Source organism: Marmota marmota, unplaced genomic scaffold (genome assembly GCF_001458135.2).
Source record: "Marmota marmota marmota unplaced genomic scaffold, marMar, whole genome shotgun sequence".
NCBI lineage: Eukaryota > Metazoa > Chordata > Mammalia > Rodentia > Sciuridae > Marmota > Marmota marmota.
Window position 1 is genome coordinate 445,016 of NW_025999946.1, and position 21,263 is coordinate 466,278.

The following is a 21,263-nucleotide window of genomic DNA, read 5'->3' on the forward strand; positions in this document are numbered from 1 at the left end:
AGCTCTGTTGCTTTCTAGCTTAGTGACCCTGGGAAACCTCTTCTGCTTCTCTGAGCCTCAGTTTTCTCACCTATAAAATGGGGCTGATCCCAATTCTCATTCCCAGGGGTCATTGTGGTGTTGGAATGAGAGGATGCATGTCCTGTCACCTGCACCGTGCCTGCTGTTGGGGTACGTCGTGCCTTGGAGCCCTCTGTGGCCCTGCAGTGCACCTAAAGTGCCCCAAGACAAGAACATGTGCAGGAACAGACATACAGCTGACCCTTGCCTGTGGGCTCCAGAGCCTGGCTGCTGAGCTGCTCCTCCTTGGAGCTCACACCACACCTAGATGACCCAAGGCACCCAGGTGGCAGACAGCCCTGGTAGTGTCTGGTCCCCTCCCACCTTCCAATGACACCTGAACAGACGCCAATAGACGCTTACCGGCAGACTTGGGAGTGAACTTGTCTCGGTTGGCCGCACACACGGCCAGGAGTCTGTAGCCGAGGTCCAGGTCAAACCCTTGCTGGGCCGCCACTCGGCTGACCACCTGCCAGGAGGGAGGAAAGGCAGGCGTGAGTCACCATTCGTGCAAAGCCTGGGAGCCCGAGGTGGGCGGACAGGCCCACCTCACAGGTGCACAGGGGAGATTGGCTGCTAAGGCAGGTCCCCAGGTCAGCAGGGCTGGGGTTCTACTGCGCCTTGTTCCGCCACTCAGCAAGGGCCCCAGTTGGCTGTTGGCTGGGAGTGCCCTGTGACCATCTTTAGGGTGGCCTGAGGCCAGTTCTCTGCTCCACCTGTGGGGCTCTGTAACTTACTTCTGAGTCCTAGCACCCAGGGGCCCTCCCCTGCCCATAGTTCCCTGCCCCTTCTGAGCTCCTGCGCCCACCATGGCGGGCACTTCCGACTCCCCGCAGCACCAGCACATGTTGGAAGCCTGTTAGAAAGGCAATCTGCTGCCCAGCCCCTCATAATCAGCTTCTGTACCTCAGAAAAGGCAAGGAGTTAGGACACATGGCTTCCCCAGAGCTCAGGGAAGAGCCATCGGGAGATTTCGGGTTGCCCTGGCCGGGGTGGGTGCACCCAACCCCACTCAGCACTGGCTCCAGGCCAGGCCCCCCGCGGCCCTTCACACCTTAGCTTAGAAATGCAACCTGGGTCTCCAACTCCAAGCTCTGGTGTGGCACATGTAGCGCTCCATAAGAGTGACAATGTCCTTGGAGCCAACTCACGACAGGGAACACTGGGAGGGCTGCCAGTTCCCTGGGGGGCAATGGAACCAGGGTGCTCCTGGGGCCCCACCAAGGCTCTGGAGGCTTATGCCCATCTGGTTCCACTGTCCCTCCCCATTCCCAGGTGTCCCATGACTGCCAGATCTACTCATTCCCACCCGCCTTCCTCATTAAGAGCAGCAAAATTAGGTTTCCTTATTAAGAAGGAAGGACCTTGTAAAACGTGGAAGGCAGCTGGGGCAGCCATGGCTGAATGGGAAAGAAGCATTCTCCCAGATGTGCTGGGATCGTGCGCTCCAGAAAGGGGTGATGCAGTCATCAAGTTCCCAGGGGCCACCTGCTCCAGAGCCTCTGAGGGGCCTCAGGCTGCCAGGCGTGTTGGCCAGGGCCCCTGGATCCATCAGAATAGCTCCCCTTTATTGTTTCTATTTTAGGGGTTTCCTGCAGGGGCTCTAGGGCTAAAAAGGGTGGGAAAACCACGCCTCTGGGCTACCTCCTCATTTAAAGTGAAGGGACATGCTGGAGGCCCAGAGAGTGTCATGCTGAACCAGGGAGGAGTCAGTCCCCTTCCCAGGACCACCAGTGTCTCTTGGAACGGAGCCTTGGGCCCTCTCCAGCCCTCCCCTGGGAATGCTCCGGGCCGGGCTGGGAGGAAGAGGGCTGCTGTCACGTTAGGATGTCTGCCCAACTTCTCTGCTGCGAACAGTAGCCCCTGACCCAGAAGCCTCCTGCTCCCCCCAGGCCTGTTTCCCACGGGCTCTCTTTGCCCCTCTGCCTATCCCAGAGTCTCTAGGCCACCCCAGGGTAAGGGCATCCTCCTCCTCCTCCATTTCCCTGTCCAAGTCGAAAAACCAAGGTTCCCAACCCTTTCTGGCTTGGGGAGTATTTCAAGTTTGCAGGCGCACACTCTCAGGAGAGGCAGGAAGCTTCTGGGCTGGGGGGCTCTCTGGCACTGCCTCCGGTGCCCTCTTTCTTTGGCAGGAGAGCCTTGGGTGGGATGCCGGTGAGCATAGGCGTGCGGCAGTGTTTGGACTGGTGTAGCAGTGAGGCTGCTGGGTGGGGAAGGTCAGTGCCCTTGAGCAGAACCCCGAGAATGCTGGCTTCCAGGGAGGGCTAAGTAAATGCTTTGTGGGCCACAGAAGGCCACCTTGCCAAAGGTGGGTGTTATCGGTTATCCAAGGAGGAAGCTAAGGATGGATTACATCTCAAGCCCTATCAAGGAGAGAGGCAGAACATGGTCTCAGGCACTTTGGCTGCAAAGTCTAGGCTTTGTCCATGATGGGACCTCTTTTCCAGCCAACAAAGGGTTAAGTCCGTAGTTCCCAACCTGCCTGGAGGACTCCAGGGCCTTGGGTTCAGGGCAGGAAGGCAAAGGTCCCCATGTTTGGCCAATACTGGCTAATCCTGTTGCTCTGGTTTTTAAAAACAATACTAGCTGCGTTGAGCAAGAGGGCCCGGGGCTGTGTGCAGGCTGCAGGATCACAGACCAGGGAAGCAGGGCATGTCTGCTGGCTGCCAAGTGCCCCGAGCCCTGGCATTCAGAAGGACTCTTGGCTCCAACAGCTTGCTTTCACTGACAAGGAAGACAAGGCCCAGAGACAGCAGGACCTTACTCAAGGTCACACAGCATAGAAGTGATAGAACAAGCCAAACTGGATCCTGTGACTCCAGAATGCCTCATGTGCTGCTAGCCCCAGCTTCCCCGGGCCTAGTCTGAGGACTTGGAGCAGAGTTCTGAGAGGCGGGGTCTGAGGGCCAGGGCTGTACTCCAGCCGTGTCCTGGCTCTATTGCGGTTCTACTCAAGCAACTGGAGATTGGCGAGTTTCACCTCAGTGGGCAAGGTTCTGTCTGGGAGGGGCCCATGGGGCATGGCTACCCCTTCCCTATAGAGGCCAGAGGTGAGCAGTGGCCCTCTGCTGGCTGCCAGAGTCCTGCAAGTCTGTGTGGCCCAGAAGGCCCTCCTGAGACTCCTAGACTCTAAGGGTGCCCAGTGGTACCAGCCTGGGTCTGGGGTAAGCCGCTCCCCCTTGCTAGGGTGCTTGAGGTCATGTGATAAGTTACATCAGTCCCCTGGGGGAGTGCGTTGCCCTGACAAGCTGTGAGCTACCGGCCAAGGAACAGGCTGGAGAGGTCTCTGTTCCCAGGAGGGGCTGGTCCCCACGGTCCTTTCTGACTAACAGCCTCTGAGGCAGCAAGGGGGGCCTGGACCCCACTCCTGCCCCACCGGTCCAGTCCTGTGCAGCCTAAGGCAAACTAGTTCACCTCTCTGAGCCTCAGATTCCTCTTCTCTGAAGGTACAAGAATGGTTCCATCTCCAGGGTTGTGCCTGCTGGGCTCTGGCTGTGTTCCAGCTCCGTTTCCACGGTTACACCCGATCCCCATGGGGCTGAGCCCGTGTTTCCCACTTGGCTATCCTTCTCAACATAGAGGTGCGGGGACAGGTACCTGTGGCCATGGCTGCTGTTGCTTTGAAGCCGAACACGACCCCGGAGTCTGTATGTGCCATGTGCTAGTTATCCCACCTCACCCAGGGACTGAGCCTCTTGGAGATCCATTTTTCTCATCTTGAAATGAGTGCATGTCCCTTGGTTGCAGGTTGACAGGACAGCACCAGGTGCGCGGGTGACATGCAGTGAATGCATGTGAACGTGCTCCCTTGGGCCACTCGAAGGTCACAGGGAATTCCTCACTGGGTGCGAGGACAGCCAGCTGGGTTTCACTTCCCTCCCCACTGCCCTCTGCACTCTGAGCACCAGAGCCTCACAGTTTCCCCAGCACATCAGCAAATGCATTCCCCTCCAGGGAGGGCGAGGATCAAGGGCAGAGAGGTCATCCAGCTGTGAGCAGGACACCCAGAGGGGTGGCTCAGCACTGCCAGAGGAGGGGGTGGAGGGAAGGTCCAGCAGGGTCAGAAGGTCAAGGTCCTGGGGAGGAAGGGTGGTCTAGGGCAGAAACCACCCCTCAGAGAGGGGCCTGGGACGCCTGCTCCCCTCCATCCTGAAGTCTCTTGAGGTGTGAGGGGAGGGTGGGGCAGGCCCTGCCTGCAACCCTGAGGTGGCCCAGCCTCTGAGCTGCTTAGAAGTCAGTGGCAAAAAAATGTGTCCATTTGCTGCCTGAGGCTAAGTGGTTTTAAATTTATATCCTTAAAGTAAGCCGGATCCCAAGGAACTTGGAATTCACTCCCAGAAATCATGGAGGGGATCTGGGCTACCTGGACGGCTTGGGGGCCACCTGGATGGGGGGTGTGTGACTTGGCATGGGTGTGTGTTGGGGGTAAGGGTCAGTTACCCTGCCCTGCCTAGGTCCCCTGGGGTCTCTGAATCTCCCCCAGCTACCCTCCCTCTATGGGACAGTGCAGGGGCTAAGGGTGCCCAGGGGTGGGACGATTTGCAGGAGGACCAAGAGGTTGCTGGGGGTCAGTGGCCCAGGCAGGGACTGGGGTAAGCTGCTCCCTCTCTCTAGGTGGCCTTGTTTTTGAAGGTGGCCTTCTCTGCCCCTTCCTGCCACTGTCTCTGCTGAGGGCTAAGGACAGACTCAGGCCACCGCAGCCATGGCTGGAGGGTTGGGAGTAAGAGCTGGCCACCAGCCCAGAGAGCGCCTGACCTGGGGGCAGAGCGAGGAGAGGCCAGGGAGGCTGTGCCTCTGTCCACAGTCTCCCCTGCTGGTGGAGCCATGGCCTCCTCTGTCCAGGCAGTTAGGGTTAGGGTTAGGGTTAGGTCCTCCTGTTTTCCTCCTCCAGGAAGCCCCCCATAGCCCCCCATCCCCGCCTCAGGGATGCTCCCTGACAGAGCTCCTGTTCCCACACAATCATCCTCTTCACTCCCCTGCCTACTATCTCTTGCCCCCTACTGCCCTTGGAGAACACCAGGCTCTTCCTGCTCAGCCTGGGGGCCCTGAGTCAGCTGCTCTTGCTTTACGCCTTCTTTTGGTTCCTCGACCAGATCCAGCCTCAGGGCCTTTGCACTGGCAACTCCCTCTGCCGGGGGCACCTTCCTTTAGTCTTGGCTAGGAAGTCAGCTCCCTGGGAGGGGTATGCTGACCCACACCCTGACCCCTCTCCAGGGGGCCCTAGCTTGTCCTGGCTTATTCCTCCGCAGGGTTATTGTCAGTCTCCCCACAGATATGCCAGCTCCTTGAAGGGTCTAGCAAAGTTGGCTCATGGCAGGGACTCAGTAAAGGTTTGTTGAATGAATGAATGACAGGGCCACGGAAGGGCCAGTTTCTGGTCCATCCCGGCTGCCCAGGGCCACTGTTGACGAAGTCTCGCGTCTCCACCATTTAAGCAGGGCCGGGCTGGGGCAGTGGGCTAGGGGACTGTGGTGGCCTGTCAGGTCACTCACTGTGTGTGGTCCGACCTCCTCCTTCCTCTGGGCCACTGGCAGCTGGGGTGGGAGTGAGGGGACCTTGGGCAACATCTGTCTCTGGACATGGGCTTAGGCTGAACCAGGATCCCCACAAAGAGGATTAAGGGAGTTGTGGGAGGGAGAGGAGCGCCCCAGGGCTGAAGGATGAGGAAGAAGGGGCAGTGCAGGTGGCTGCCTGATCTGGTCTGGTGGCCCTGAGGGTGCCATATGGTGTCTTTTCTGACAAACAGAGGGCTCCTGGGAGGGTGTGGGCTCCATCCCTGTCTGGCATCCCTAATGGCCAGGAGCACTCCTCTAGAGGCAGGCAGGCCTCGTTGCAGGCCCAATTCTAAGGCTGTGTGACCTTGGGACGGCAGTTCAAAGTCTTATTGTCCTCTTCTATAAAACAGAGGAGGCTGCAGGGCTGAGCGCACTCCAGGAACCAAACACTGTGGGCTGGCTTAGCCTCCGCTCCAAATAGGGCCTTACCCTGCAGCCCTAAGTATGGTCTCTATTTCTTCTCCTCCGAGACAGGGCCAAGCTGGGCCTCTTGTCTCCCTGTCTGGAGCTTCTCAGGACACATGGTGCCCCTGGACTAGTAGACCCACTTTTCTGCCTGGGCAGACACCCTTGGTCCTTCCTCTTTAGGCCTGGGGAGGGGAGGTACCTGGCTCTCTGCTTACGTGCCTTCCCTGCAAAGCTGGCTCAGGCCTTTGAGGACACTTAAGCATGCAGACCATGTGGTGGGGGACATTTGCCTACTGTGAGCAGCTTCCATGTGGCTTTCTTCTGCCTGGTGAATCATGCCACAAGCCCTGGACCTGGCCTCTCTTAGCTTGTACCTAGAGCCTTACCCGGTTCCCCGGGTTCTTTGGGCATCTGTGCCTTTGCATATGCTGGCCTGGCGTGCTCCCGCCCCCAGAGGGGTTTGGCAATTCCCTAGGTATGTATAAATGTGCCTTTTCAGTTTTCTGTGACTTGCTGCACCTTCCAGGCAGTTGAGGAACTCCCTTCTCCATGCTGCCCTCACCTGGTACATGGCTTTCACAGTCATCATCTCTTGACACACTGGCCACCCCAACAAAGAGGAAATTGGGTTAGGCAAAGTGGTCTTCAGCCTTGGCTGCACAGGACTTGGCAGAGGGGATCACACAGGGTAAGCAAGGGATCAATCAACATGCATTTGGCTAGTCTGACAGGCATGATGGGGGCTCAGTGAATGCTATATGGATGGGTAGGTGGGCGGGCGGATGGATGGATGAATGAATGGATAAATGGGTGGATGGGTGGGTGGACGTATGGGTGGATGGATGGATGGATGGATGGGTGGATAGGTGGATGGGTGGATGGATGGATGGGTAGATGGATGGATGGGATGGATGGATGGGTGGATGGATGGATGGGTAGATGGATGGATGGGATGGATGGATGGGTGGATGGATGGATGGATGGATGGATGTGTAGATGGATGGATGGGTGGGTGGATGGATGGATGAATAGATGGGTGGATGGGTGGGTGGATGGATGGATGAGTAGATGAATGGATGGGTGGGTGGATGGATGGGTGGATGGATGGGATGGATGGATGGATGGATGGATGGATGGGTAGATGGATGGATGAGTGGGTAGATAGATGGATGAGTAGATGGATGGATGGATGGGTGGATGGATGGATGAGTAGATGAATGGATGGATGGGGGTTGGGTAAATAGGTAGATGGGTGGATGGGTGAATGGGTGAATAGGTGGATGGGTGGATGGGTGAATAGATAGATGAATGGATGGATAAATAGATAGCAGGCAATAAAAAGGTCAATAAATGCCGAGGGACTGAAGGATTGCATAAAAGGATGGCTGAGACCCCTCAGAGTCTTGCTGCTTTGCTTATGACAGAACATTGACCCCCAAGTGAGCCCTGAGTCCAAGTGTGGAAACTCATGTAATTCACTTCCCCATCAGACCCAGATTGGGGCACACATGGCAGGGCCATCCCCGCCAGCACAGTGTCTTCCCGGCTCTCTCCCATTACCTCGCATCTGGACAGGCCCGCACCTGCCCCCCCCCCATCCACGCACTACGCAGAGCAGAGGCCCAGACTCACCGTTAGACACCCCATCAGGCTCTGCTCGAAAGGCCGCTGGAAGGCTCGCGGGTCTCCACACCAGTCCAGCAGCTCCGTGGCGGCATTGTGGAAGTTGGCAGGATTCTGTAGGTGCTGTGGGAAGGAAGAGGAGGTGGATTGAGATGCCCAGAGTGAGGCCAGCAAGAGCTGCACTGGGGTCTGGGGAAGGGAGGACACAGGCCTCACCAGGAGATGCTCAGACAGGGGCCAAGGGGCAGTGTGGGCTGTGAGCGGTCCCACACTCACTCCCATCTTCCTCTGCACCTCGACCACCCTCACCTCGCAGGGAGGGGACAAGCAGCCCCACTGCAGAGACAGGAATACCAAGGTTCAGGAGTAGGGAGAGAGTGTTGCAGGAGTCCCTGTGGGGAAGGGACCCTGGTCACATTCTGCCTCCTACTGGCTGCTGACGGTCCCCTCACCTCTCTGAGTTTCAGCAGACCCATCTGCACTTAGGGTTCCATGGCTGTCAATGGCTACAATGGGGTACGTGCAAGTCACGGTTTAAAGGCAGAGGATTCTGTGAATTCAGTTAGGATAGCCTCTCTCCACAGAAACAAAGGAAAGAAAAGAGGTGAAGGGGAGGGTGCGGGTGAGCAAGCAGAAATGAGCCCCCGTCCGGTGCTGGGGTGGGGATTAAACAAGATGAGGCTTATAGGCCCTGGCAAGGCGCCTGGCGCGTGGGTGCTCCCACGTGGGGCTGCCCTTGGCCCAGCCTCTGCCCGCCAGCGTCCCCCTGGCTCCTGGAAGCACAGCTGCCTCAGGATAGAGGGACTTCTATGAACAGAGCCGTGCCCTTCGAGAGGGCAGCGGCGGTCCTTGCTTCTGCCTCCCCGGGCGGGCCTCCTCTAGTATGTGCCCCTCAGAGGCCATGGAGGGCCTTGGCCTCCGTGTGGAAAGCTGCACACATCAGCTCCCCACTGCTAACCAAGTTGTTCCATTTACTTGCGTGCTGTCACACCCAATTAGCAGGGTCACCTGCCACTGCATGCTGCTCTCAGAGCTGCCTGCTGGCTCACAGGTGGCCAAGCACCCCTGGGTCTCTGAGTTCACGAGTGACCTCTGAGGACCATCTTGGGCTCAGTCTTGTTCTGGAGCCTGAGCACCCGCCGCTGGGGACCCTTGCCTTCAGCCTGGATGGCTGGCTCCGCTGTGGCGCATCTGGCGGGTGCAGCCAACGTCAGGCGTTCCCTTGGCTGGATTCTGTGCATAGCTCTGTAACCTTGCCTGAGCCACCTCCTCCTTCCGTGTCTTTGTCAACTATGAGGTCACTGAGTTGCACAGAGAGACTGCATGACTTGGGGACTCATGCAGAACGCACCTCGCCCAAACTCCCAACTCAGCCATTGAGCCACGCAGCCCTGGGGACATGGCTGGGTTTCAGAGTCCTCATCTGTAAAGTGGGGTGGTGACACCCTGTGGGGTTGCTGTAGAATTTAGAAATGCTATGTGTAGCCAGGCCTGGTGGCACACACTTGTAACCCCAGTGACTTGGGAGGCTGAGGCAGAAGGACGGCAAGTTCAAGGCCAGCCTGGACAACTTAGCAAGATCTTGTTTATAAAAAAAAAAAAAAAAATTAACAAGGGCTGGGGATGCTGTTCAGTAGTAGAGCATCCTGGGTTCAAACCCCAGTACCAAAAAGAAAAAAAAAAGAAGGAAGGAAGACAGACAGATAGACTGGCTGGTTGTGTGTAAGGAGCTCATTAAGGAGCAGGTGCCACGGCTGCGGTCCATGGCCTCTCACTAATCTTTCTTGTTCCTCTGCAGAGTTCCTCAAGTATGGAAACAGCCTATTGCTTATCCTTGGAATCCTTAAGACTGGCACAAAGGGGGTTCCCACAGGAAATTGCTGGTGGGCAGTCAACTGTCCAAAGGATGGCCCACCTGCTGAGCAGACAGAAACCTGGCCACTTCACAAGGGGACCCCAGGAGCATGGGGTAGGGAAGAGGCTGTCAAGGGCAAGTGTGGCCAGCTATGATGGCCCTGGAGGTGTATATTGAGTCACAAGCAGAGGCCCTCAGACTGCTTGGTGCTGGACATCAGTGCCCTGTCCCCCATGAAAGAGTTGATCGATCGGTCTCCACATATTCTCTGAAGGCTTGGGTGACACCTCCTGGCTGCTCAGTCTATGGGGTGAGAGTAGGGCACACCAATGCCTGGACCAGGGCTGCCTACCCAAGAAATGATGGATTCATTTTCTCATCAACCTAGTCACTCACTAGTCCATTTGGGAATCAAACGATCCTTCTATCCATACAGTGCATTCACGTATCCATCCATCCATCTATCCATCCATCCATCCAAAATGAATCAATTCATCCATCCATCTATCCACTTGCCCATCCACCCATTCATCCATTCACTACTTTATCTGTCTCTCACCCATTCATTCATTTATCCGCATATCTACTTATTCCTCTAGAAGTCAATTGTCCAGCCATCCACTCATCCATCATCTATACCCGCCTGCCCATCCCTCTAACTACCTATGTGTATGTCCATCTATTCCTTTATGCATTCATCTGTTGGTCCACCTGTCCCAGGCACCTAACCAAAATACTTGGGTCCCACCCTGGGCTGGGTACAAGGTTAGATTCTGCAGGCTTAGAGATAAATGTAGCACATCTGTCCCCAGAAACTCAGTCTGGTGGGGAGCCCTGATGCATGCCACAGGACCTAGAACTTGAAGGAGAAAAGGAAGGATGGGTTGAGGCTGTAGGTGGGTGTGCAGGTACTTAGAAGAGAGCCTGGGAGTTGGGGAGGCCACTGAGCAGGGCTCTTTGCCTGGATCCCAGCTGCCTGGGAGCTGTGAGAGGGGCACCTTATAGAGAGGGAGCTCTGTTCCTCCCAGCACTGAGCAGCTGAGAAGGGGGCTGGAGGCCTGCGGAGAAGTCGGCCACAAGAGGCTGGGAGTGGCGAGTTAGTGATGGCTAGAACCAGGTTGAGTGGGGTGGGAAGGCTTTGCTGGGAGGTGAGGCAGAGCAGGAGGCTGTGTGTCCCCTGATGTGAGCCATAGCCCTTGCTAGCCCAAGGTTCTTCCAGCCTATGCGTCTGTCACCCTCAGCAGAGAGCTTCTCTTTCTCTTCGGATTAGGTTACGGGATGCCTGAGGATCAATGGTCTCCAGCCAGCAGCCACCCTCTGTGGGGCAGCCAGACACCAGACCTGAGCTGTGTCTGATGGAGGAGTAAGAGAAGGGGTATGGAGGACATCAGTGGCTCTGTGTGATCCAGGGGCATCTGGATAACTGCTTGCACTCCCAAGCGTACCTCTATCTGTCCCAAATGCAGGGCCCTCTGAGCCGCAGGCGTGTGCAAGGACAGCCGGGGTGGGGTGGGGGTACAGCTGGGGCTCCAGCCCTCAGTGCTGAGCATACATTGGCTAGGACACCCTTTTACAGACGAGGTAAGGCAACGTATCAACTGAATCAAGGCCATGTAGCTTCTAAGTGGTGGACGCAGGCTTGCTGACTTGAAAATCTGAGCTGTGTGTACCCAGCTACGGGGTGAGAGTAGGGCACAGATACGAGGGGGCGGCTCCAGAGAAGGGCCAAGGGAGTGAAGGGCACCCTGACTCCTGGCGGCACAGAGCTGGGCAGGGGAGAAAAGTCAAGCGGAGAGCAGGTCTCAGGGGAGCTGTGTGCCTGGTGCGCAGAGGGGCTCTGGAAGAGGAGGCAGGGCTATTGGGGGTGGGGTCACTGCCAGCCAAGCCCTGGGCAGGAGAAACTGGGTCAGAGGCAGTGCTGGGAAAGAGCCCTGTGAGTCTGATGGGGAAGACGGGCAGGGGGGCACATGGTCTGGATTCTACCCCGTGACCACAAACAGAGGCAAGTAATTGGCGTTTGGAAGACTGTCCGGCTGGGTTCAGTCTGTAACAAGTCTCCAGTTTGCTCTCCAACCTGCACAGGCTGCAGAGATTGCTCTGTTAGGTGCTAAAGAGAGGACACCTCCCTCATTCCTGCTGAGTAGCCACAGTTCACTGGCTGGGATCCTGGGGGCAGCTCTATGGGGCCCTGGATCGTAGGGAAGGAAGGCAGGAGACTGTTTCCTGAGGCCAGCGGCCTACGGCCTACGCTGGTTCCCTGAGCTTCCTGCCGAGCCTGCCTGCCAGGGGACTGTGCCCCGGCAACCACCTGCCTGAGATTCCGAGAACAACAGTCACAGCTGCCATTAGCTCGTCACCTGCCGTCTGCCAAGGTTAGGTTGTGTGTTGTCACCCACAGTACTGCCGTTCCATAGCGTTGAGTGAGGTGGGCCTTGCAGGCCCCATCTGACATACAGGGAAACTGAGGCTCAGAAATAAAGTGGGTGGACTGAGGTTGCCCTGTGGGGAGCAGGGAGGTGGATTCCGCATACTCTGGAAGCCATGACCCTTCCTCCCAACTCTCCCGGGTCTGTGCAGGGAAGCTGCCCACTCCTGGTCACCTCTGGGGGCACCCATGAAGGGTACCCCACCTTCCAACAATCCAGACCAGGGACACTCCTGGGTAAACTGCCTCTTGCTTGGTGAGAACAATGAGCAGATGGGGAACTGGCCACCTTCCAGCACCAGTGGGGTCCAGTTTGGAGCTGGGTGACTTCTGTCCACTTCTCTCTGTGCCTATTTCCTTTTCTGTAAAATGATGGCGTTTCCCAGGACCTTTCCTCCTCTTGTAACCTTGATTAGCAAGCAGCGGGAGCAGAGGGGCAGAAAGCTTAGGTCTGGGGAGAAAGGTGATAGAATGAGTGGGGGTCATCCCAATGTAGGGCATCCTCACTGCAGCCCAGAGAAGGCAGGACACTGGCTTAAAATCACACTGCTGGGAAGATAAAAGGCAGTATTGGCATTCAAACCCAGGAGGGAGTAACTCCAGCGTTAGGCTGGTCTGTACCAGCTGCCAGCAGCACTGTCACTAGATGGATGTCGGGAGCTGGGGCGGCTGTTCCAGGCCCACCATTCCTGCCTCCTAGCCCACAGCTCCTCCGGGCCTGGCCACACCCACCTGCTTGATGCACTGCAGCCGGTCATTGGTCTGCTGGATGTGCCTGTCCATGGAGTTCATCCTGGCCGCTTCGCTGGGCTCTACCCGAGAGCCATGAACGTGGTCCAGCCTGTGAAGAGAGGGAGAGAGGATGTCACTGGGGTGTCACCAGGCCTGTCAACCGGCATCCGTCCCCCAGTCCACCCTGCCCCCCACCAGCCCTGACACTTTGGGGTTCCAGGGCCCTTTCCAGCCTGTGGTGGCCTCTTTCCAAGCTGGCGCGCACCCCCTGGGCTGAGGGCAGGAGGTGGTCCTGGCTACTCTCCGGGGGTGGCTTGTGTGAGCACTGGGCAGGCAGAGCCACCAGGAGATGAGAAACTGCATGGGAGGGGGCACTCATTTTTGTACATGTGTGTGGGGGGCGGGGTTGGTTGTGGGGAGACAGCAACCCCACCCCCAGAGTCCTGGTTCAAGGCTAGTCCACTTGACATGGCTGTGTGGGGGGTGCACCTGTGTGAACGAGGGGACCTTCCTGTATGACAAGCTTCACGGCACGCGGGCTATAGTGTAGCTCTCCTGTCACCGATGCCACATGCCCTCCTCAGATCCCTCTGGCTTTGGAGTTCTTCATGCTTATAAGCCACTCACAGTCGGACGGTTCCATTTACCCCTCTTTGCCGTCCTGGCCAAGAAGGAGGGCAGGAGTTAGCACCGTGCCCATTTTCTAGACAAGAAAACTGAGGCTCAGAGAGAAGAAGGGAGCCACTGGGGTCGTGGGGTGTCCTGGCTCCCACACAGGAACCAGGGCTCCTGGTGCCAGCAGGTGGCCACATCTACTGCACAGGGCAGAGTGGCTGTAGATTCCCTTCCTGAATCTGGGGGACCAGGGACATGGACAGGATGCCTACCGAGCCTGGCCTTATCTCCCACCCCTCCACACTGCCCTGCAGAAGGCCCCTCATCTCCAGCCATGTCACAAATAACCCTTTTACCAGGCACTCTCTGCATGCTGGATACCCACGTTCTCCCCTTTAGAGGTTCTACAGGGGAGGAAACCGAGTCCCAAGACCTGCCAAGTCTGCACGGCTAGAAGAAGTGTGGGCTGAGTCGGCCTGCTCTGCCCTGGCTCTTTCCCTACAGCCTCAGCATATTTGTTGAGGGGCCGTCACCTCTTTCTGGCCCCGGCCTTAGAGAGAAAGCCCTGCTCCTTCCCTAAGGAGCCTTTCACCCTGTGGCTCCTGAAAAGGTGATCATTTGCACAATTCAAAAACCAGGACATCCACAGGGGTGTCCAGGGACAAGTCCTGGCTCTGTCCCCAGCCCCAGGGGCCTTTCCTGGGAGAACCTGAGTGGCGTCCTGTAGAAGCAAATACTTATATGTGTACTGTCCTTGCACGTCTCTTTCAAAACATACACAGCAGCTCTCTGCCCCGTCTGGACCTTGCTTTTTCCCCGTTAATGGCAGATCTCAGAGCTTCTTCTCCATTGAGACAGAAAGAGCCTTTTCATTTTTTTTTTTTTTTTAATGGTGGCACAGTGTTCCAAGCACAGGAAGCATTTACCAACTAACATCGGAGTGAGTGTCTACACCGGTCAGGGGCTGTCCCACTGCCCTACGTCCTGACCAGGCCCCTGTACTCAGGAGGCTACCTCAGCCACCCGGCATGAGGGAACCGGGAGCCATTCATCATTCATCAGCCATTCATCAGAATGACCTTTCATAGTGACGCCTCGCCCAGGTGTGGGTGTTCTTGGAAGTGAAAGGGCCGGGTCATTTGGACATTCGTATTTATTTATTTGGTATTAGGAACTGAACCCAGGAGCACTTTACCACTGAGTTATATCCACAGTTATTATTATTATTATTTTTTAAATTTTCAGACAGGTTCTTGTAGGTTGCCAAGGCCAGCCTTGAACTAGAGATCCTCCAGAGTAACGGGGATTATAGGCGTATGCCAAGGCACCCAGACGGACATTTTATTTTTAATAAGTGCTTGATCATGGAATTCTCTGGAAAGAAAGTGAAAGTGGGGGTTGTTTTCTCTGCCAACCACCCCCACATTCACAGTACCTGTCACATCTTGCACATACTCCCTGACACCTAGGTCCACATCCACCATGTATCTACCTCAGCAGCCATCTGTCATTTGTGCATCTGTCCACTCCCCCAGGTACCCATCCCAGCACCCACCCCTAGTTGGAACTTGCTCCCCTGCAACTGCCTCTACCCCCAGTAAACACTCTGTGATGACTCTGAGGAGCCAGGTCCTATGTTGGGCTGCTCCTATGAATAGTCTGGTGCTGGCACAGGCCCTGGCACACACAGACACCGCTCTACACTCTGCAGATGAGGAAACTGAGACTCAGAGTTGAAAGCAGATTTGGTAAGAGTCAGCTCCAGAATCCCAGCTTCCCATTACCACCTAAGCTCTTGAACAGTGACTGGGGAGGGGCCAGGGACCCTGCTGGAGGCTGCCATGGTGTTGCTGGGGAAGACAGGTTTGGTTCCCCTTGTTGTCCCCGAGGTCCCCCGACCATGTACCACCTGCGTGTACTTGCACTGCGCCTCAGCCAGCATTCACATGACAAAGTTTTCTGGAGCCAGGGCCAACCTTGGGGAATAGGGGCACGAGAGGACCTGGAGCAGAAGTAAGCTCAGATGACCTTCCATAGGCTACCTCGGTTCCTGCTGCCAGACCCCATCTGAGTCCAAGGGACATGAGTGAACAATGGCAGCCAGGGTCCCAATAAAGAATGAGGTTTCCACATCCTGCCAGGACAAAGACATTGAGCCAAGGACCCATTACCCAAGGCCAGGACAGCTCCGTGACGGGCTGTGGAGTTCGAAGGGAAGTTCAGAGCAACTCAAGGTCTGGACAGTCCTCCATCCCCTGTCCACAGGCAGCAGCCAGCCAAGACAAAGGGTCTATGGTGACTACGCAGCCAGCAGGGGGTGCTGTTGACAAACCTAAGTGCCCAGAGGGCTGGAAACCAGCACCCTAAAGGTTCCAGGGCTCTGTGTTCCCCCATCCACCCTCCCCCACCCCAGGAGCACCCAGATGTCCCTAGTCACTACAGGCTTCGTCGTGCAGCCTTGTCTAGCTTCTAGGCCTTGGTGTCTCCATCTTGTAGGATAGGATAGCATGAAGGGAGAATTAGGTGGTCTCATCAAGTTCTGCCCCTAAGGAGGAACTTCCCAGGGTGGGCATGGCATTTAATAAATGCTTATTTAATAGCTGACAGCTTCTGGAAGCTGGGAGTGCTCAGCCCACCCAGGGGTGCCCCAAGCAGACATCAGGAGCTCAGACCTCCCTAGCTGGCAATCTCAGGGTGCTAAGGCTGCTCTTCCCTGTTAGGCCACAGTGGAGTGGAAGGGATTGGGGGCAGGTCTCACGTTAGGGAGCAAACAGCAAAGCCAGAGACAGAACTGTCAAGTTCAGGCAGGTCTTCATGCAGCTCTTAGGCAGCTGTCTGGAGCCTGGTGGCTGGACTGGATCAGTGGATTCAAAGATCGCAGGAAATCAATGGCGAAGGTACTTGGAGTACTCCCCCCCCCACCAACATTTCAGCTGGTTTTATCTTAGGGAGCCTGAGACCCACAGGTAGTTTTTTCAAGGTCACATGGCACATCTGGGCTGGGTCCAAACCCCAGGGGGCTTTTCTCCTAGGCTATTGCTCCATTTTATGGGAATCAGATAGAACCTGCGAGGCCCAGGGGCGGGTAGGCAGCTGTCAGGAGAGACAGGTGCATGTCCTCTGTCTTGTAATCTACAAAAGGATGAATGTGTTGCTGAATTAAGGAGGGACCCACAGGTGAGGTGACATTGTTAAACTGCTGAGATCAGTGGTGGAAAACTGGGATTATTAACACCAGGAATGGATGGCACAGGAGGCTCCTGTCCTCACAATAATGGGTATAAGGCCTTGAGAGCTAGGGTCCTAGGCATGAAGAGAAAGGGGTGAGCTGAATGAGGCACAAGAGATGTGGCTGGTGAGGGTGGACTGAAATCTTCCATTTGTTCTGCACCTGCTACCTGATGGCATGAGGCCAGGTCCCAGGCACTGCTAATTTTCTTAATCCTTAAAAGGCTCAGAGAGGCGAAAGGACCTGCCCAAGGTCACACAGCCAGGAAACTCCTGGCCTAAGATTTAACCCTCTGCCTTTCTAATCATTAACGTGTTATCCTTCCCACTCCTCAAAGCCTGGTGGTCAGAGCCTCCTGCTTACCCCCACCTGAAGGGGTGACCCAGTCCTCAAAGACGTCCTTCTTCCTCCCAACCCCCTTTAAACCTGGTTATGGTTCCAGGGTCTGAGCTTTGTGTTCCGACTGGCACAGGGAAGCAGGAGCTCCTGGCGGCCAGCAGAGGTCGCCCTCCGCCGTGGGACCCGGCTCAGGCTCCAAAGCTGCCTCTGCCTCAGGGGGCCTGGACTCTCTCAAATCTTTACAAGTCATTACAAATCTGTGGTGGCTGCAGCTCCAGCACCCACAGAGGCCTGGGCTCCCACCTGACAGGTCGCTGTTGGCTTGCCCAGGCCGTAGCCCTTCCTAGTGGCTCTCTGCCTCTGGATGGGCGGTCACACCCACCCCACTCAGGGACCTGCATCTCTCCCGTCTGAGCAGCACCTGTCTGCCAGCAAAACTTGTCTGCAGACAGAGCTAGCCAATCTGCAGGTGGGAGAAGCCTGCTCTGCCACCCTCCTGCTGGGTGCACGCGCAAGAAGCTGAACGTCAGTTTCCCTGTCTGTAAAGCAGAGTGTCGGGCTAGTTAGCCTTTGGGGGCCCATAAAACTCCAGCATCTGAGGATTCCAGTGCAGGAACTCGGGCTGTTTGGGACAGTTCTCCCCAGGAGTAGAAAACTTGGCTTTGAAACTGCAAATCCTGTCCCAAGGCAGGTCCTGGAGAGCCCTCTAGCCTGGGGCCTGCAGAGAGGCCTCCTTCTGGGGTGGCCCAGGGCCACAGAAGCTGCCCCTTTGAGGCTATGTGCCTTATGGAAGGTTTCAGAAGGTGACATGGGGGTCAGCTTGGTCTTCCCAACTCCCAGGGGCCGTCTCACGGGGCTTCCATCTGTACTTCTCACCACCCAGTAAAGAGCAGGCTGAGTNACACCTGAGGCATCTGGGGGAGGAGCATTTGCATATCACAGGTGTGTACACAGGCACAGGCCTGCAGGCCCCTTTGCACACTTCAGAGCAGGTGTGTGCTCACACTGGATGCTGGTACAGATGTCCTTGGGCACACATGTCTTATACCAGCTTACACAGGCAAGTGGCATGTCCCCAAGGACCTATGTGAGCAACAGTGTGCAGAAATGATTAAATCACCTTGCATACTTGCAGCCTGGGTCCCCCAAGGTGAGCAGAGGCAGGGGTGGGAGGCTTCACCTAAAGCCTGACAGTGCAGGCCGTGCTTCAAGACATGACCATGACCAGCAAGCTGGGGAATGTCCACTGCTAGTTTAACAGAAGAACCTGAGGTCCAGGGAACCCATGTGGCCAGCCCCTTCACCAGCTTTAGACTTTGAAAGGGACAGACATGATGGACCCCAGGCTTGGCAGTGACCTACTACCCTGTGTGTGCCAGCACCATCAGGGTCCCCTTTGGCCTGGCCGTCACCTTCTGCCTCTCCCAGTTACAGCCCATGTTCCCCTGGGACCACCCACTGCCTCCTAGGCTGAGCTCTGATGGCCATGCCTCCAAGTCTTTGCACTGAGGCCCCTCAGCCCAGAATGCCCTTCCCCTCCATCCATCAGGGCCTGGCCCAACTGTCACCCCTTGCAGAGGGGCTCACTTCCACTCCTATTCCCTTAGCTTTATGTCATGCATCCCCATGCCAGTGGCCCTAGATCAGTGTTTCTTTGTACCTGTCTCCCCATCGCCTGGGATGTCCTCCAGTTATGGAGTCCAGATTCTAGCACTGGTACCCAGTGGGGGACTATTAGATGGATGAACAGATGGGTGGATGCACTGTCATCCTCAGGTGTGCACAGGATCCAGGGTGGCAAGAGCTGAAAGCCTAGTGTCCCAGCTCTGATCAGAGGATCCTGAGACTGGAGAGACATCAGCCACCCAGACCAGAGTTCCCAGATAGTAATGCCCATACTACCAGGGGGACCGGGTATACTTTGGGTGGTCTGTAGACAAACCTAAGAAATTTTCATGAGGTTTTTAGACCAGGAAAATGATCACAGGTGAGTTCATGAATATTATTGAGGTCAAAGTTAGATTAGGTAGTGATGGCCAGCCTACGTGGAACATTACAGAGAGGGGTGAAAGTGACCAAGATCAGGAAGCTCTGGTGTAGACCAACGGCCTCATCATCTTAGAGGAAAGGAGTAGAAGCCCAGGAGGTGCAGGAGCTGTCTGGGATCACCCAACGGGGATGCTGCACGGCCAGTCCTTGGTGGTCTGCACAGGCACATGCCTGGAGGCAGAGGAGGAGTGAGGTGGGGAGCAAAGACAGTGGGTGAGAGTGACTTTGACCTTGGGGCTCTACCCTAGGGAAGTCAGGAGGAGGACAGAGGGAGAGGAGACAAAAAGGGAAAAGAGGGGGGAGCAGCAGTACCAGGTGGCTGCAGGGGCCGCTGTTCCCCACTCCAGGCCTGCAGCCTTGCACAGGGTGGGGCCCCCTAGGCGGGGTCCCTAGAGCCAGACCCTCTGGCAGTGAGGTTGTGGGAGGCCATTTCACCTCTTTGATCCCATGTCCTCAACTGTCAGCAGGAAAGAGACCTGCTCCTTTTCCTACCGAGCTGAGAAGCTGAGTAGGTGACATCACTCAGGGACAGTGTTCTGGGTTTGGATCATGGATCTTCCAAATCCAGCCCCTCCTTCTTCAGCCTGAGCAGCGCCTCTGTGCCAAGGCTTGTGGGCCCCACACGACTTGGCCACTTGGTCCGGATGATTTTCTCACACACTTGAGGCTTCTGTAAGGGTGGATCTACTCCCATGACCCAATCTCACAACACCCACCCTAGTCCACACACACCCTCTTCCACTGCTGGTTAATGGATGAGAGAAAGCATAGCCTCGGCATTTCAGAGTGGGGGCTTCCCCAGGGCAGGCCCCACGCAACTATGCCTGACAACTTGTACTGGACACAGATGTTCATCTAGAGGGAGCAATGACGTACTGGGGGACACTCATCAATGCCACACTGATTAAGGCACAGCCTCTCTCCTACCCCACACTGGGCTGGGAATCCAGCTGCATTCGGGTGTGCCCTGTCCTCTGGGCACATGATGCCACAGCAGATCTGGGCAAAGCCCTCCTGCCATGCCTCTGGCCATGCTCCAAGTCCCCGACCTCAACTTCCCCTGGCAGCTCTCCCCACATCTCTGAGCAAGTCCCCTGCATTTCTTTCATCCCTAAAGTTGTGCTCCTACTTTATTCTTCCTTAGAGTGGAAAGGGAAACCGAACAACTATTGAACCTATATGTGCCAGACACTAGGTCCTCTACGCCCCTCACGACTCTACTGTGATGTTCGGATTACTATTGCCATGCTATAGACGAAGAAACTGAGGCTCAGAGAGGTCCAATGTCTTGCGTAAGACCACTCCACTGAGATGTGGCAGTGCCAGAATCAAACCCTGGTTTGATGACAGAGCCCATGTTTTGCGTATCACACTCTCCGTGGGAACATAGCAGGTTTTCCTCAACTGGACACTTCCTTCCTTGGCCCCAACTGAGTGTGAGGATGGTGACAGCTGTTGCTGTGGAGGGCTGAGGATGGTACAGAGTCAGGGACATATAGGCCTGAGGGACAAGTCCAGTGCTGGGCATGGGCCACAAGCCTCTCCCAGGGTGATAGTGCCTGACCGACTCCTGTCCTTCCATCCTTCTTCCTGACCTCATGCAGCAACTCTGACCTGGCTCTGCCTCCAGGCTCTTACCTGCCATCGGAGACTCAGCTCTCCCCATGCAGTGGGGGAGGGGGTGTGGGGGAGAGGTACTCAAGTGTGCCTGGGAGATGTGGGTAGCTGTGGGGCTGGACGTGGAGGAAGGGCCTTCTGAAACACCTGCAGATGCTCCTAAGCTCTAGCTCTGGGAACAAGGAGGTGCTCTGGACTGTCCCTTCCTTCCTCCAGCTCCCAAGCCTCCAAATCCACCCCCATGGCATTCTGGAGCTCCAGACTGGCAGGGCCAGCAGCATACCCCAGGGAGAGGCAGACATGGCTGGACAAGCCCTTAAGGACCCCCTGGCACAGGGCTATGGAGCCCCCCCCCAAACCAAGGCCATTAACATGGCCAATCAGTCATCGCTCTCTTCCCAAAACGTCCAGACATGCCCAGTCCATCCTCCACGTACCTCTCATCCAGCCACGCTAAACCACCTGGGCCCTGGCGATGGAGACACCAGGTGGCCCACCTTTCAAAGAGTGAACAGAGACCTGGAGAGGCGAGGCTGAGCTAGGGGCCACCAGGCAGGCTTTGTGATCTTTCTGGAAACTAGGAGTCAGAGTCAGGCTCTTCCCAAGTCAAGGGCCCCATGGACAGACATGCGCCAAGCAGCCATGCTTCAAGCAACATCACACCACGGTCTCTCACGCTGGCCTGTATTTTTCCATCTTGCAGATGAAAACATCGAGGCTCAGCACGGCTCACGGGAGGCGTGCCCCCCCCCCCCC

At 56.4% G+C, this 21,263-nt stretch overlaps 1 protein-coding gene across 3 annotated transcripts in view; it reads right to left on the reverse strand.

The window, feature by feature from the left end:
* The window catches only part of Zmiz1 (zinc finger MIZ-type containing 1), a 199,552-nt gene that overhangs the window by 91,411 nt on the left and 86,878 nt on the right, over positions 1-21,263 (reverse strand). For all 3 annotated transcript variants that reach the window (XM_015504587.2, XM_015504588.2, XM_015504586.2), the window contains exons 6-8: positions 12,659-12,767; positions 7,656-7,769; positions 424-529 (exon numbers count right to left, since the gene is read on the reverse strand). In XM_015504587.2, coding sequence (XP_015360073.1) covers positions 424-529; positions 7,656-7,769; positions 12,659-12,718 — 280 coding nt within the window. In that variant the 5' untranslated portion in view covers positions 12,719-12,767. The remainder of the gene's footprint in view (positions 1-423; positions 530-7,655; positions 7,770-12,658; positions 12,768-21,263) is intronic.